Raw genomic sequence first — 18,239 nt, 5'->3', positions numbered from 1 at the left:
TGATGTAAGTGCTTATATGGATCATACCATTAAGGTTGAGACTAAAGCGAAAGGGTGTGAACTTTACTCTGCAGAATAAGCAAGCACGACAAGCATAGAGCACTATTTAAACAAATCTAATTTCAATTGTGTACTGCAATTCTCAATTTCTATTACTTTTTTCTAATATTTATGTTCTTTAGTTGGCTATTCTTCATGTGGATGCCATCCCTAATGACATTATAGACTTTTAAATGAAAAAAAAAGAAAGAAGAGAAATAATATAAATGAGTATCCTAATGTGGTTGCATGAAATTCATCTTTTCATAAACATTTTTTTTTTTTTTTTGCAGTTGTAAAATATTATATTAGAACTAAAAATGATCTATACATAGTATTCCTTGGTCATATGGTAGAGATGGCAGGTCTCTGCTATGCATTTTACTAAACTTTACTAATGTAAAAAAAACTTGTCAGATTGTCATAGTAATTGCAAACTGTGTTGAGTTGAGGAAAAATTTTCCAACCCTGAGTTATAAAGGTTAGCTAATTCCCGTGACATGTTGGGTTTTTATTTTTATTTTTATTTTATTTTTTTAAACAATGCATTGCATTGCGTTTAAAAATCTAGTATGGTTTGGAAAGATGTTATAATGCCATGAGGAGAATTACTCAATGGTTTAGAAATATCTTCTCAGGTACAGTCACTCTATACTAGTTTTGAAAAGATGTCCTAATGCCTATTATAACAAGAATGGTCTCTCTCTACCATCTTATGTAAAAAATAAAAAATAAAAAACCTGTTGACTGAAAAATGTTAATTAAAAAATAATTTTCACTGTACAACTAAATAATGACTTCTAGTTATTTAGCATGTTTTTTTGATCTATCATATGCAAGTTCTCAACAGTCTCTGCCTATGGCTGCTCAAGGTCAGCTCAAGCATGACTAAAATGCAAATCTAAAGCTTGAGCTTCACCCAAACCAAAATGATCCAAGTTCCATCGAGCAATTTCTGTGAATCTTAATGATAATGAAATATCTATTATTATGAGTTATCTGATCTTGGCCTAGTTAATAATCAGGACTGACTTTTGGACCGAACCCAACCTGACATGCTTAATGGTCTAGGTTCGAGCCTAATCTATAATGGGTCAGGCCCAAATACACTATAGGCTAACGGGAGTACTTCACAGACAAAAATTCCACTTTTTCATCTATCCTAATTGATGGTTGGAGGATTATGAGGATTAAAATATAAGTAGAATTAGGATCATTTGCAACTGTATGTATGCAAATTAGGATCTTCTGGCTGATGTGATTTCTGAGGTATGACCAATCCACAGGACATTAGATGAATAATATGGTTCCAGTACATGGGAAAACAAAATTCAGATACAAAGGGAGGAGAGAATTAAAATAGTGTTGTAAATGAGAACGGATTTAGTGTGATCGGAGGCATGAATATTTTGTGCCTCGACATGTAGCACCATCCATTTGAATTCGTTGGTGAATTTTAGACCATCGAAAAGGAGTCATTTGAATGGGTCTCTTAGCTGAACTAAATTAACAGTTTTGCAGATGCGGAGGCATGAAAAAGTGATTTCTACGAAGGTGCCGAGTCAATTCTCTTCATACATACATCTTGGAGAAGAAAATCTCTGAGTTGATGATGCAAAGTAAGCCACAGATTCAGAGGGAAGTATGGCCTTGCGAAAAGCCTGCTAATGTATGGGGTATGAGATCCTTATGAGGCTATTTGTAAAGCCTCATAATGCTATCAATAGCTCAACATGTAATGCTTCCCATTTACCACACCACACATCTTTTCCTTGTACATCATCAACACCACTCCATCAGGTGGGCTGAGTTCTCAAAGTGGGACCTACCCAATAGAAATTGAAGATATACTTTGAATTTGCAACTGCAAACAACTGAAGACAAACTTTTAAAGAACAACAAAGTCTTAGCCTTTGGGTTGAGGTTTGGTTGGGCTTGGGTTGAAAATCCTCAACCCAATCTTCAATGCAACTGAGGTTGGGTTGGGTCAGGTCTGTGTTAAGGGCTTGGGCAAGCCTGGGCACCCAACCTTCAACCCAACTGAAGCCAGGTTTGGGTTAAGGGCTTGGGAAAGCCTGGGCACCCAACCTTCAACTCAACTGAGGTTGGGTTGGGTCGTGTTTGGGTTAAGGGCTTGGGCAAGCCTGGGCACCCAACCTTCAACCTAATTTAGGTTAGGTGGGTCGGGTCTGGGTTAAGGGCTTGGGCAAACTTGACCTTCTACCCAACCAGGTTTGGGTTGGATTCAGGTTGAGGCTTTGGGTAACCCAACCCAACTCTAACTTACCTTATATGTAATACATATAAATGTGAGTTAGACTAATATGCATTATATAAATGTAAAATCATAGCTTAGATAGAAAATATGGTTCAAGAAAGTTCGAACCACATGATCAATGAGCCATAGTTATTTTTGAGCATGGCATGCTCACATTGCACACTGCTTGATGAATGGCACTGATATTTGGGATCTCTCATGTGTTTTACCCCTCACATGAATGGCTCTTCATTGCATAGCAACTCATGCTTCTATTAGAAGAGTTTGTTCTGCCTCTGTCATGGTCCAGAATCAAGGTTGCGATGCTGCCCACTGGAGCCCACATGCTGAGCGGTCCAATAACATAGGTTTTTTATAACTGCCCACTGGGGCCCACATGTTAAGTGGTCCGATAACATAGGTTTTTGATAAATTGTAGGTCTTGATAGGGTGGCAATGAGTCAGGGCTGTAGTGCCAGGGCCGCCATTCCTAATCTTGGCCCAAGGGCTAGCCTTGGGCTCTGGCACTATCCGATAACGAATTGCTCAGTGTGGTCCAGTTATCAAGTGGGCCTGTTTTTTTTATATAGAAAGAATGGACAGTTGAAGACACTTTTTAATTGTTCTATAACGTCCCGGTTTAATGTATGTTTGCTTTGAAGATGGCTGTTAGCCATTGGACCCAGGTTCATGTTTCAAATAATTCAAACTACATATATGATGAGATTTATTGTGAATGGAGGATGAATCCAAAAAAACAAAAAAAAAAAAAGGCCTAGCCAAGGTCAGGGTTAGGGTTTAGGGTTCCTAGCCTGGCCCATTGCTATCCCTATGTCCTGGCTAGAGGCTCCCCAATTGAAGAAATACGCACACATGGGTAGTATTGAGGTGTACCTATTCATGCAACTACCTCCATATATATGGAAATCTGCCATCCCATCCATTCCATCCGGAGTGAGAGAAATCCAGGACTTGTAATCTTCCCAAGGGGATCAAACCACAAGTGGACACGGAGAGGAACATCGGATCTCTGCCGTCCAATTTAGTTTATCTTATCACTTCTGATCAAATACAATTAATCCCACCCATCCTAGTGCAATTCTCAGAAGCATCAATTCAGATATACATTTATCTACTTCTGAGATCAAACAAAAAAATTTCCGCAAACATGATCATGCTGAACCATTAGGAAATCCTTGATATTGATACTTAAATATTCTTTAAACATTCATTGCAGAGATCCGACCGGTCCATTCCATTTGGGTCCTTAGATAAATCATCCACATATCATCATCAATGTCTAATAACACAAGTCTTCTTTCAAATTACTATATAACCCAGTCAAATATGTCAATCATGGCCATCTCATCATAACCTGACCTAATGGTGCAAAGTATGAAGGAAACTAGAGTCACCTATGAGACCAGCAAGCTTGCACAAGAAAGATGTAATTGATCGACACCAATGATTGACGTGCTGGCCATACAATTGATCAAATGATAATTTGTCTCTGCAGCATGGTATCTGCCTGCATAACATGTCATACGCTAATCATTCCAATCTCAGTAAGATCCCATGCTGAACTCCTCCTGCACTAAGGCTGGGGTACACTTCATATGTACATGCATCTCATGTAAAGGCAAACAAAACCTTTAGATTCTCCTCATGTTAAATAGAATTTCACAACCAACAAAGTTTATTATGCCAAAAAGGGCAATACTCCTGCATTAGTTTTGCACCAGTCTGAAATGGTGGTTACTCATCTACAACCATTCGGACCATTCAAATTGTGGTTCTGTTTGTGGATGGACCATATCACTAAAATCACACTGACCAAGCAAATCTAACCATCCAATTAATGGTCATCAGATAGATGGTAAGACGCAAAATAGTGGTGACCCAAACAAAGGGTAAAATCAGAAGGTTTGGATATGTTCTATCTACAGTTGGGCAGCAATTTAGATAGTTTGGCAATTTGTTTATGTTCCATCTACAGTTGGGCCAGCAATTTAGATGGTTTGGATTGCCATACATACGGTGACTCAACCGCCATCTATAAAATGGTGAAAACACCAGAATATCAACAATATCCTTCTACTGACCATAATACCTCATGTGAGCAAACATTTTTGGAGTGAAGTAATTACCGAAAACTGAGTGAAAGATACCTTGTTTCAACACTGAGGTCTTGGCATTGATTCCCTAGTGGGGGTGGCTAACAGTGACGTGTGATCTGACAGAGGGTGTACTAACAAGCTAACAAAAAAAAAAGAAGTAATTACCGAAAACTTTATTTTTCTCTATAAATAATCATTCGAGTATCTTACAACTTGTTTCTTTCGGAGGATTAAAGCCAAAAAAAGTTTCCTTTGAAATACAGGGAAATAATGGCTGGGATAAATAGCCATGCTACAGACTGTACACTTCTTCCTTCACACCCACACCCTGCCCCCCAATGAGTTCCCTCCATTTGGTAAAAGATGCTAGAGCATCACCATCTCCTCCCCATCTTCATTGTCATGATCTTCCTCCTCTTGTTGGCCCGGTGCTTGGCAGCGATTCTCAGCTTTCTCTTGGCATTGCGCATAGGATTGACGACGGCCATCAGCTTCTCTTCCTGTCTTCTCTTGTCTCTTTTTGCCTTGAGATTCTTCCTGATCATATTATAAACTTGAACATACTTCTCAACTCCCAATATCCTCTTAATGTTGTCACGAACATCTTCCGCTAATTGCTTAACTTCATCTAAAGAACAAAATTCGCCAAAAAATCAGGTGGTAGGAGTAATACATACTGACAATAATTCAAACAGAAATCTAGTCAAGGAAACCTTCACAAAGTCTAGAGTGCAAAGACACATGGAATAAGATAAGCTTAACTATTAGTGTGCAAAATGGATGTGTGTGAGCTCGTATCCAGTCATCGTGAATTGAAGTAGCATGGTTAAAAACCACAAAAAATCTACTCAACTCCCAAGTCAGTCAACTCATGCACTTGGTCAAGGCTTGAAATCCGGATAAGATCACAATTAATATTTAAATATAGTAAATTGACATGGTTTTTCGGTGTGCTACAAGACCAAATGATGGCTTCAATAAGGCAAAGAATTTGTGGTTAGGGTTTCAAGTGACTGAAAAATAGATGAGTGGAAGACCTAAAAGTAACATGGCTTGGGTAGCAAGTTGGTTTCAGGTTAACCTGAAATCGATGAAACCTGGGTCAGATTATCACAGCACTCAGGTCAAGTTAGTGTTGGAAAACAACAAACCAATTTGAAATCGAGTTGGGCTCAGGTTGAGCAATTTCGGGTCGGGTTAGGTCGTGTTGGGAATAATCACAGCTATTTGGGTCGGGTCGGGTCGGGTCGGGTCAAGTATGGAGGCACCTCAGGTTGGAAATCCAGTTGGGTTACGTTTTAGGTTGGGGCCTCTTGAGGTAGGGTTGGGCTTGGGTTGACCCTCAACCCCACCCAACCTGCCTGAATTGAACCCTTGGACATGGCTCAAGGTGGTGAGAACCATGCTAATAGGAATATGAATCATGGTGAATGGATAGGATCTGGATGGAGGATCAAGGAAAGACCTTAAAGGTTATGCTTCAAGTGTTGAGAATGAGCAAGGTTGAGGAAGTGAGAAGGGATAAATAAGCATCATGCATAGCAAGGATAGGTGATGGCAAAGAATAGTTATTGCATGTCCGTATAGTCATCTTAAAGTACTTTCTTAACAAAATCATGAGCCAAGTTTCATGCCAAATTGGGTGGGACAATTCAACAAAATTATAAAGAATCAGCATATCATAGCAATGGTGGTGAGAGTAAATTATATAAGAAAAAGCAATAAAACAACAAAATCTCTTTTGCTATCTGTGGAATAATAGGGTGCTGCCCCAAGGTGAATACTGTGATCATATTTGTCACAAGTCTGCATGTTCTCATCAATCGGGATCATTCAACTAATTTCCATCTCTAGGATTGCATGTTGCAGAAATGACATCAATATGCTGACCATATAGCCAAATCTATAAAAAAGAAAATACCATGTTATGTTAACAATGATAAAAGATCAGGAAATGGAGCAGTCTTGTCAAATGAACTTTAAAATGATTCACCCATGTGGCATACATTAGAGAAATCCTCTTGGTATTAGTTTTGTGTTTTCTGGATATTATATGCATGTAGCCATCCAGTGTGAAGCATGGTTGCCTCATTTATCTGTCAAATGTTGAATGCTGAGTTTAAATTTTCTCAATGACCGTATTGATTCAATTAAATTTTTAACAAATTCATTAATTTGCAAATCACTTAATGCAGGAACAGTGTGTAATTGTGAAGAAGCAGACGCACGAGGTATACATACTAGACATCTCCAACTCGACAGGAGTATATGTACAACCATCCAAATCTACAATTTTATATCTATAGAACTATACTGCATACTATTGAGAATTATTAATAGATGGATTATAATATTGATATGAGTTGCTCGTAAATGTAACTATACTGCATACTTTGATATATTAATTCAAGATGGACCCTCATTTTTCTTGCTCAAATCTAATAAAGATAAGTCAAACTCCCAAATAGAAAAATGGAAGAGAGAGAGAGAGAGAGAGAGAGAGAGAGAGAGAGAGAGAGTTTGTGTTATATTGGTATGTATCAGCCACATCAGTGCTATCGGCAGATTTGATGTGAATCTTGGGCAATATCAAATCACATATCCACGATACATAATACATATGGGAGGACACCCAATAATTTGAAACTTGGTGTAAAGTAAATAATATAGTAGACAGTTGTGTATTCTTTGTGACAAAAACAAGTAAAAAAAAAATCTAAAAGCTACCACAAGATAATGTGGTAGTGGAATTGAGTCCCATTACAAACTAAAAGACAAAGTCAAAACCAACGTGTTTAAAAACAGAAGAACACTAGCCAGTTTGACTTTGGGTTTGATATTGGTCTAGTTCTAGGTTTTAAGGGCTACACCTGGTTTGGATGGTTGAGAAGGTTCAACTAGTTGATTGGTTATATTCTTAAGGGTTATTGTTGTGTAATGTAGAAATGAGGTGGCTAACGGTCGCCGGTTATGATTAAAAACACATCCATTCATTGCTTTCCAGCTGGTCGACATTGTCTATGCAAGAATTCCAACACTTGTTCCTGGATCATGTGGGGAAAGATCAAGAAAAGATAAACAGGGATTCTTTCAAAATCATCTATGATGACTATTCTGAGGACGAAGAATCAATCATTGCCACATCTCTTGATAATGCTAAAAAAAATTGATCAATTGCTTGAGAAGATAATGAGGAAAGACTTCAGATACAATATGGATGAATTAGAAAAAAAAAAAAAAAAAAGATCTAACTCCTTATTAACTCCAATAGCAGCATCCCTAAAAATGGAAGAATGAAAACATTTACCGTTTTTGTCCATTAGCTAAATTTGAGCCTTTTTAATTAACTTCTTTTTTGGCTATTTTTTCACAGATGAGACTTATGATGTTTGTTTCTATTTCAAACAACAATTAAAGCTCCATGAAAAACAAATGAAGTGGACGTGTGTTAAAAGCAAAAGCATCACAGACCTAGAAGTGGACGTGTGTTAAAAGCAAAAGCATCACAGACCCATTTGAAGTAGGTGATGACGCAAACATGAGGATGAGTTCCCCAACTGGGTAAAATGATCTGATCCAAAGTAGTAGGTCACTCAAATCAAGAATTTGAGTATTAACATCAAAACATTGAACAGCCCGAAGATAAAAAATAAAATCCAATGGAAGTTAGGACGATTGGGCAGCAAAGACATTCCAATTCTTCACCCATGGGGTGTCAAAACTGTCAACTTCCATGGGGCATAACTTTGTGTACATCCATCTGTTCTAAGTGATCTTTAGCTCGTTTGAAAGATTGTTTCAAGATCTATGCAACTGGTTCTAAAAGTTTTCCGAGATTCAACCATTGTGAGTCACAAAGTTAGTCATGAACATAGCTATAGATCTTAGTTTTTCAAGGTTTTTTTTTTTTTTTTAAAATAAAAATAAATTAAAATGTTGGTTACAATTAAAAGTTAGTTGCTTTAATTGAATCCAGGGCTCAGAGAAGAGTTAGATTAGGGTTTCTTTTGGTCTTGCACGCAACATGTAAGAAGAGAAAGTAGCTTTGACCAATAAATCTATGTTGGATTGCTTTTGAAAATTCCAAGAATGATTTGTTGGTGCACTCTCCTTGTTTTCATTAGCCTATGATTCTTGACTGCATTAGAATTCCAGTCAGTTTAGCTTTAGCTGGTCATGTGAACCTACGGGGTAAAAAAGAAGAAGAAGAAGAAGAAGAAACTTCTTGACATTTTTAGACGACTTCATAATGAAAGAAATGGATATGGCTTACTGTGAGAGAACAATGACAGCTACATGTTTTCTCTGTGGCAAGCTGCTCAATCGAAGGCATTCAAACCTCAATAGATACTAACAAGCTCAGATGCACAATGGCATCACATCTAGAGACATGCACATGTGATTCCATTTGACTTCATGTTAGCATATGCAGTGGCACACATGGGTGGTAGCTCAATAAAATGTGCACAAGAAAATGATTTCCTCTAAATTACCTTACAATATGTAAGCAATTTCCAAAGAACTTATTGCATCTAAACTAGTTCTATGGAGCAACATGCTGAACTTACCGGTAGTGACTTTCCCAGCAAATCCTTCACACACTTTATACAATGGTAGCAGCATGTGGAATGCATAGTCATGGCAACCTTCTGAACCAATCTGTGATGAGATCATTTTGAAGCAACTGAAGACAACCTTCAACTGCATTATGTCATGTCATTAGCGACTACAGCACAGACATGGGCATGTAAAGTTTGGGAGAAAAAAAAAATGCAACTATCATGGAATTTGGTAAGGTATATGTTGCAAATTATTCTAATGGAACTTCTCAACCCCTTAAATAGGCATACCTGAATATCCTCCTTTTGAAGGGCTAACTTCCCCATTCTCCTAAGCAGAGGTGCAACTAGCAATGATGGAAGATTCTCACTTTTGTTTTGATCATTTACAATTAAATTCCCACTTGGATCATTGCTTGAAACGGATTGAAACATGACTATTGCTTTTCTCGAACCAAGCAATTCAAAAGCCTTACAAAAATGGTCTCGCTCATGCAGCTCGAGGGTAGACCAAAAGACATGTGGATCGGTGCATTCTCTCTGTCTTGCAAAGGAATGTAGACCACATACTGCAAAGACGAGATTTTGAGTGATAATGTTGCCAGAAGCATCATCAGTCAGCTGGGACTTAAGCTGGCAACAGAGGGAAACAGCTATTGCAAAGAGACTACTTGGCTTCATTAGTGAAAATCCCAGGTCTAACTTTCCCTGATCCAAACTTCTAGCCTGTGTTACAACTGCAAAATATGAGGCCACGAGGCGGCTGGATATGTTTCGTAACCACATGTGTGGATACAGCAGAAATTTACAGATTGCTTCCCATATTCCCTGAAAAACAAAAGAAGAGAATTGAGTTAAAGATAAAATAGTTCCTGGGATGATACAATCCAATTACATCAAAACCGAGCACAAAAGAGATAGAAGTAATAAAACACATTAGAAAAGGGTTGATAAATATTTAGTTGCAAACAAAGCTAACAACAGAAGTCTTCAGATGAAGCTGCAAATACATGCAGTACATTAAAAAGATCCAAGACTGGAACAATGAAATGAAGCTAACCTAAAGCAAGAATATATAATCCAAGAGCCAATAAATGAATGTAAAATGGTGTTTATTGCCCATAAAAAGTCATTGTGTTTGGTTGTCAGCGTTTCGAGCTCTTCAAAATCATGTAGTCATTCATCTAGATCAGAGACTGGATCGTGGCAATATTTGATGTTTAAGATTGATCGTCTGTTGAGTGGGCCATATTTCAAAAACCGTTGATATGAAATTTGGTCTGAGTTGCATTCTCGATGTACTCTTTGAGATGGTCTGGTTGGATCAGACAGATTCTTTCCAGATCTGGCAGGATTGAATGGTGGCCGTTTAGGATGATTTTCGGCAGGACTGATTTATCTTAGATCAGATTGGGATGAAACTTGTACCTGGCCCAATTGGCATACTTTGAAAAGTGAAAACATCTATTGACTCAGGTTTACCAAAGGATGATTGAAAATGGTGAGCTTGTAAAAAAATCCATGATTGCCGCTCGGTGAGATTTGGGCCTGACATTGTGTATTCGCTTATTTGGACATGTTTTGTGATCTTCTGATCGTTGTTTGGATTAGACATCCACATGTGCGGGGTATGTGAGGCCCATCCATGCTTGGTGAGTGGTGGCGCCACATGTCTAGCCCATGATGAGCCCGCACACATGATCATGCAATCTTGACTAATGGATTTAGATTTCCCTTTGATCGTGTGGTCACAGGTTTAGCCAAGTTGCACGAGTCAGTGGGATGATGGTTTAATACCGGACATTACGTAAGGTGGATGCTTAATCGATCTGTTGTTGAGAACATCGTACAAGTTTGCTATTGACCTTGCATTGATTTGATAAGTCCATATCTCACTTATTAAAGGTCCAATTGACCTAAAAATTTATGTGGGAGCATAATTCTACGTGATGAAGTCACTGGATGGCAGAGATCTAACTGCTAATGATCAGATCTGTCCAGGATTGAATATGGACCATTGGATCCGTTTTAGATGGATCTCATTCGTTTGATATTGAATCGCACTAAAACTTGACGTGTAGCCCAAAGATGATGTGATGAACACATGTCAGTACAGATTGAATAGTGGGACACCCAATCATTCAGTTTTGCTAGGTCAGCCCTTATTGTGCATGTTATGGAGTTCTCAGGGTCTCTATTAACTAGGCATGATAACCCCAAGAATGTTGATTTGAGTAGTATCCTAAGGCCTTACAAATGTCAGAAGGTGCCCTAGTTGCATTGTTGGATACACAGCGCAAGCATAAGGGAGGACAAGACAGCCTTGGTTAATGATGTCCTTGGTTAATTGGGGCTATGTGTTAAAGAGTTCAAAGCGATTTCTTAATCCAATCTTCTTCGTAATTGAAGAAGAGCAGTTGATGATTACTGGTGGCTGTCCCCTAAAACTGGCATTTGGAGTGCTCCTTCAAGATAACAGAGGCTCAACTTCAATGGTTGCTCTTTGTATCCTAAAGCTTCTAGCATTACTACAATTCAAGCTATCATTTTTTCCCCTTGGCCAGCGGGGTGCAATTCTCAAACACAGTGGAGTTCATTGCCATCAAAATTGAGTCAGAGATTTTTGCTAGTCAAATGTACAAGCGAGTAATGGAGGGTGATTCCAGTGACGTAACTGCATCTAGAAAATGTGCTCTTTTTTTCAGAACAAGGCCAAAGCCAAAGAATACATCAAACATAAAAGGAAAGAAAAAGTGGAAAAAATGGAAACTATCCTACAGCTTTACAAGTGATCGCCCATTCCATTACATTCAATTTAGCCCCTATTGAATACATCCACTGCCTGGCTTCTACGATTCCAAGAGCACCTATTGTTCCTCTCCTCCCACACAGCCCAGATACCAGCCAACAAGGATAACTTCCATATTGCCTCACCTTACCAATTTCTCCCCCCACGCCATGCCTAGAAGAAGTTTTCTATAGATCCTGACATAGTCCAACTCCTCTTTGCATCTAGTTTTTACTTGCAGTAGCATTAGTTTGTTCTCATGTTCTATGGTTAGTTTTTTTCACCAGATCCTGCAAGAGAGTCTCTATGACTTCGTTACAGCAGTGTCCTTAGATCTTCTCTTTCTAAGGAGACTCTTATCATTGATTCTGTTTCTTTCTGCATGGAGGGCTTGCTTAATAAATTTTGTCATTGATAAAAAATAAAAAAACACATGGAGATCGTGTTAGTTCTAGGTCAATGGGTATATAGTTAGTGACTTACATGGTGAGTGAACAACATAGCTGCATCGGTGTGAGCAGCTGAGTTAGCATATCATAATTCATCAATAAGACGATGACCCAACTTATTCATGCCTGCCTCTATCCAGAGAAAAATATGGGGCTTGTTGAGTAAATTGGCTAGGCCAGTTGCAAGTCCTGAACCTCAATGATTACCTTTGCCCTAGCAAGGCGTATCGATGCTACTTGAATGTGGTTCATGTATTGGGTACACCCTTCCAACCAACTGTCACTATCTCTTCGAATCACAGTTTCAATTCAAACGTAAGTGCCTTCTCCGACTGTTTATACTTGCTGACATTTTGAAACAGACGCTTCCTCACCCCCACACCAGAATTTGATACCACTTCTAATTTAAGGGCAATTTTTTATTTTTTTTAAAGGATGTGAGTATCATAGTTGTACTAGTCCCTAGAACATGAAAGCATGTCATAGCCGATTATATTAGAAGAAACACCTATGAATTTAGGTGTGAGAAGATTTAAACAGTTGGCAATACCAATGATTCACATGATACCTTCTCTACTATGAGTGTAGATTTTGCATGACATCGTGAAGTCACTGACTAATAAACCTATGGAACTATCCAACTAACAATAGCAGGATTCCTTGAGTTGAACAGATATTAAGTATGCCCACCAGTCCCTTGAGTGGAGATGAACTATGTATACTGCCTTTTTTTTTTTTTTACACACGCACACAAACCCCCACACACTCACGCCTTAGTGGAATTTCACCACCTATGGGTACTCGAACCCTTGACCAGGTTTTGAGACTCCTGAGAGTCTACCACTTGAGCAAGAGTATGGACCCGAACTACGTATACTGCTGAGTTGAGCATGTTTAGCATAGATGGTTGTTTTGTCTGCCAAAAGTTTATGGCGCTTTCGTACATAGGCTTAGGTCACTTCTTCTAAAGTAACACAAACATTTTAATAAACTAATGAAAAAAAAAAGGAAATATGAGCTTTAAACGTATCGAGAAGAGAAGTATGGTGATAGATTGTCCTTTCCCTAACAATCTAGGAACAACAAAGAGGACCATAGAAAATCCTCTTAATTACAGACACAAAAAACGTTTAGGCGCGTCATTCAAGAAAACACCCTTCCCCTTAACCCTTGGGAAAATGAATTCTGATGGTTCAGATCTGTTATTGAAAACAATATTGTTACATTCTTTTGAAATGGACCTAGTCGCCGCTAATAGAGTCAAACACTGCCTCCTTTTCCATGGGCACCCCAGTTACAAGTTTGGGAAACCTAGAATCTACCCTATAGGATCGGTCATGCCACCTCAAAGTGGGTCAAAAGACCCCCTTGAAATATCCAACGTCATTGTGCGATGGATAAACAAATAATTTGTTGATTTTTGTATCCTTACGGCACGTGATTCGCATGTTTGTGAATATATTTCTATTTTGCAAATGGTCAATGGTGAAAAGCTTTACCATCCACCCAATAGGCCACCACTCTTGGTATGCCATCGTTGTTGGCGAACCATGCAAGTTGGATATTGAAGCCATAGGACCTCGCCTCAACTCCCAAATGAATTTATTGTAAATCTTCCATGGGAATTGATCCTCTGATGCACCACCTATCCCTATTGAGGAAGAAGGGCTTTGCACTTTGGTTGACTGCTGCAACCGAATAAAGTCCTCAATCAATGCTAGTGGCTCATTCGTCTGGGTGACCCACATGGCCTCATCTTCACACCCATGAAAATTATGAAATGAATTTACTATAGATCACCCTAATTCCTCATAAATAAGATCCTATATCAGAGGGAGAGAAAACAGAGAGTGAGAGCCTTGGAAGCCCATACCCTCTAAAGGAAGAAGGAAGACTTCCAACTTTGCAATTGAGCACCCCTATTAAGTCATGCATCACCTCCTCGCCTAAGCACTCCAAATCTTCTTTTCTTTTTTTTTCCAGATTGATCTTACACCCTTATTAATTCATGCACCACCTCCTCAACTAAACACCCAAAATCTCAAGTTTTTTGCAGATTGATCTTTTGACTAGACACTCCTTCAAAGAACCTCAATAACTCCCTCAAGTTAACCACCTAGACTCTATTCCCTTTGTTGAAGAGAACCATGTCATCCATAAATTGAAGGGAAACTCAAAAACTCGTGTTCTCCACCTTAAAGACCGATAATACACTCCTAATATGCCTTCTCAACCATTTTGCTGCGAGCTTCTAGCACCTCAAAGATTAAAAGAAGAAGGAAAAAAAAAAAAAAGTGGGTCTACTTGATGGACGCCCCTCAACACATTGGAAAAGCCCTTAGGTGACCCATTAACCAAACCACAATTAATGACCGGGTCCTGCACATTCTGACATCCACATTCCCCTCTCACACAAAAAGTAACCTCCTCAAAATGTGACGGCTTCCAAGTTCCAATTTACAAAATCATAAGCCTTCTCCATGTCTTGCTTGCAAATAAAACCAGGTTGTCCTTGTGGCACCATACAGAAAGTTCGTTAACCGCGAAGGAATGTCAGCTTAGCATCTTCGTGCAGGGACTTCGTAGATGCGCATTCCTAGATCTATATGCGTGGATGTAGACAACACGAGGGATTTGGCAGGTGGTGCTGAGAGTAGACTCGGTGGGAGGTGAAGACAGAGGTGATTGTGGGAGAGTTAAAAGGAAAAACAAGAAAGTCGGAAAGGAAGTCGAGTAAGATAGAAAATCCGCAGGTATTTCCAAGGTTGTATATATCAGGTTTTTCGGAGGGATGGATGTCGATCAACTTCCCCAGATTTTTCGAGAGGGCGGGCACAGTTATGGACGTCGTTGTGCCAAGAGAGAGATCCACGGGCTCTTATGGGGGATTTGCCTTCGTTCGCATGAGCTCCGAGGACGAATTACCCGAGCAGTATCAATGCTTCATGGAGGTAGCATTGGCAAAGGGCGTGTTTTAGGTTGGAGCATCAAAATAGGGAGGGAGAATCGATTGGTTTAAAATCAGTCTAAGGACGTAAGGTACAGAAGAAGATTGGTGAGGATGCTTTTATGACAAAGGACCTTAGGCCTGTTGTTAGAGTAGGGGGAGGCAAGCCTCAAACTTACAAGGACGTAGTTACACGAAACCAAGGTTCATCGCTGCTGCAAAGGACATATTTGAGAGACGAATAGGGAACCGAGTCAAGGTAAGTGCGTGGCTTTCTATGGAAACATCTAATGGGGAGAAGGTGCAATTGAAAGAGGAGGCTATTCCTCAGTCCTGGGAATCTCTATGCCAATCAGTGGTGGCTTATTGTAAGGATGGAGCTATGATTTCTCAAATCACAACCTGATTGGACAAGTGTTGCCACCTCTCACCGGAGATGTACTCGATTAAGCCCATCGGCTATAAGGAGGTTTGGATCTGCGTCCAGCCGAAGGTCAATTTGGACCTTTGGTTCATGGCAAAGGCAGTTCACAGGGATGGTCCAATTGTTTGTTTTTTCGTATGGGAGTTCTCCGTTATTGGGAAAGAGGCTTGATTTTTTATTTGGAGGGTACTGCTGGAATTCTAGTTCTAGGATTTCTTTTGCGTGGTTGTTTCTTACTTGGGAGAGGCCGTTGCCATCGATCCTTTTATGGAATTCGGAGAAGAACTAGGGGTGGTGATAGCGTGTCTGGCGAAAGAAGGGATTGGAGGATCTAGGTTCAGTCATTGAGCCGGTTGGTGAGAGGAAAATATATTTGCAAGTCCAAAGAGAGATAGCAGGCAAATCTCTACTCAAATGGGGAGATGTTTGGAGGTTAAGAAAGGTAGATGGGCACCCGGGAAGCCATGGTTGTCGGTCATGAGTTGCTGAAAGAGCATGCTTTGGGTGCTCTGGTAGTTTCAAGGGACTCATGCGAGTAGGAGAGCGCAAGAGAAGGGGGTAGGTGAGGTCGCAATGGCTCTAGGTGCGACATGTGGTTCCCTGTGCTTCAAGGGAGTACAAGGGGGTTCGTGTGCCCCTCTGAACCTTTTAAAGGCTGCAGGCTTGGGTTCCATTTTAGCCCTAAGCCTTCCACATGTTAAGGTCGATCTTTTGGCTCGGGACGCGCGTCGGTCGAAGATCATCTCTTTTCAGTCGCATGCTTCCAATTTTCAATAGAGCAATGGAGATGACAACACGTGGCATTTAGATAGCGAAGCTTCTGATGATGTCAGATTCTCCTACGAAACACGTGTGAAATGTGTTCAGGCCCCCTTGCCTCTTATTGCCTGTCGGCATGTGCGGATATTAACTTAAACCTCTCACACGCCTCACAAGCCATCGCATGCGAAATTACCGATGCTATTTAATCGTGACTTCAATCTCCTCCTTGTGATATGAAGGGAAATTGCCTAGGGGTATTCAGGAGCTCTGTAGATCATTCGGGTGAGTCTTCTCTTGCGATCGTAGTTCCCATCGAGGTCGTTACCGTGGCAGAGGACATCTCCTTTGATCTAGGGGTAGACCTAGCAAGGAGTGGAGGAAGAGAGATCGGTGCAGTTATTCCTAAAGAAACTCGGGAAGTGGAGGAAGGGGAATTGATGTTGGATGGTGAGGCTTTCGAAGGGGAATTGTTCGAGGAAGCCTTTGAACTAAGAAGGCGCGTACACGTGTCTCTCACTATGGTGTCAGGAGAAGTCCTTTTGGATTTGAAGCCAATTGCGAAGCACAAATCTAAATCAAAAGAACACTTCGGTTGGGCTAAGGATGTTTTAGGTAGGGTGGGGGTAGGGTGGGAACGTCCTATGGTACAAGTGATGAAGAAAGTCCACGATTTCTTCGAATTTGTTCAAGCCAAAGCCTCTCAATGTCTACACGATCTTCAAGCCATGAAGCCAAAGAGATCTCTCAAGGGTATGAGGTAACTATTGAGTCTGGATTCTGGAATGCTCTATAAATTATGATTTTACAGTCAAGGACAATGGAGGTAAGAAGGTGAGGTTGGGGAAAGGTGGTGACCCATGTTAATTTTGTCTTGGAATGTGCGAGGCCTTGTTTGTAGTGTGAAGAGGGCTCAGGTTCGTAAAGTCTGCAAGAAGTTGAAGGTTGATATCATCGCGGTGTAGGAATCCCAACTTCAATCGGTTAGAGGCGATGGGAGCAATGGGGGTGTCATAGTTGCCTAGCATTCTAACATATGGTGCAAAGTTGATTCTTTCACCGGTCAGTTTTCTACCTCAGTTCTACTTCGGGACGTGTCCTCTAGTTTACATTGGATTTTTACATCTGTATATGGCCCTCGTCAGTATGATTTACGCGATCAATATTGGAAAGAGCGAGACAATGTCAAACTGAAGTGGGAGGTTCCTTGGTGTGTTGGCAAGGACTTCAATGTAGTTTGTTTCTCATTTGAGAAGTCCAGAGGGGGTAGGGTGACCAACAGCATAGCGGCCTTTTTTTATTGGGTGGGCCAACACAATATGGTGGACCTGCCATTGAGTGGGGCCAAGTATACATGGACTAATGGCCAAGAAGTGGTTTCCATGTCGCGGCTAAATAGGTTTCTCTTGTACGCGGAGTGGCTCAAAAAAATTTGAGCTAGTCATGCAGCACGATCTTTGTAGAGTTACTTCAAACCATCGACCCATTGTGCTCGACATAAGCTAAGGGAATTCGGGTCCAAAGCATTTTACATTTGAAAAAGCCTGGTTGGCGGTGGAAAGGTTTCGACAAAAATACTCGACTCTTCCACAATATTGCTAGCGCTCGGGCTCGTGCGAACAGGATTTCCAGTTTGGTCATTGACGGTTCTCGCACTTCATACAAGACCAAAATTTATAGCTCAATAGTCTCATTTTATGCAAAGTTGCTGACCACCGATAAGTGGGGGAGGCCAAGACTCGGTAACCTTGATTTCCACAAGATCTCAACCAATGAAGCTTCCTTTATTGAACATCCGATTTTGGAGAATGAGGCGAAAGTGGTGGTGGATTCAATGTGTGGGGACAAGGCCCCAGGTCCAGACGGCTTCCCAATTATGTTCTATCAGTGTTTTTGACAT

The 18,239-nt window shown here is 40.2% G+C and overlaps 1 protein-coding gene across 4 annotated transcripts in view; it reads right to left on the bottom strand.

Moving 5' to 3' along the window:
- Nucleotides 1-4,723: 4,723 nt before the first annotated feature.
- LOC131226271 (uncharacterized) overlaps nt 4,724-18,239 on the bottom strand; it is a 69,092-nt gene continuing 55,576 nt past the window's right edge. For 2 of the 4 annotated variants that reach the window (XM_058222065.1, XM_058222066.1), the window contains exons 29-31: nt 9,264-9,800; nt 8,982-9,114; nt 4,724-5,041 (exon numbers count right to left, since the gene is read on the bottom strand). In XM_058222065.1, coding sequence (XP_058078048.1) covers nt 4,788-5,041; nt 8,982-9,114; nt 9,264-9,800 — 924 coding nt within the window. In that variant the 3' untranslated portion in view covers nt 4,724-4,787. The remainder of the gene's footprint in view (nt 5,042-8,981; nt 9,115-9,263; nt 9,801-18,239) is intronic. The other 2 variants (XM_058222067.1, XM_058222068.1) reach the window with 1 other exon arrangement.

This window comes from Magnolia sinica, chromosome 14 (genome assembly GCF_029962835.1).
Source record: "Magnolia sinica isolate HGM2019 chromosome 14, MsV1, whole genome shotgun sequence".
Classification (NCBI taxonomy): Eukaryota; Viridiplantae; Streptophyta; class Magnoliopsida; order Magnoliales; family Magnoliaceae; genus Magnolia; species Magnolia sinica.
This window is presented reverse-complemented; position numbering and strand designations above follow the sequence as displayed.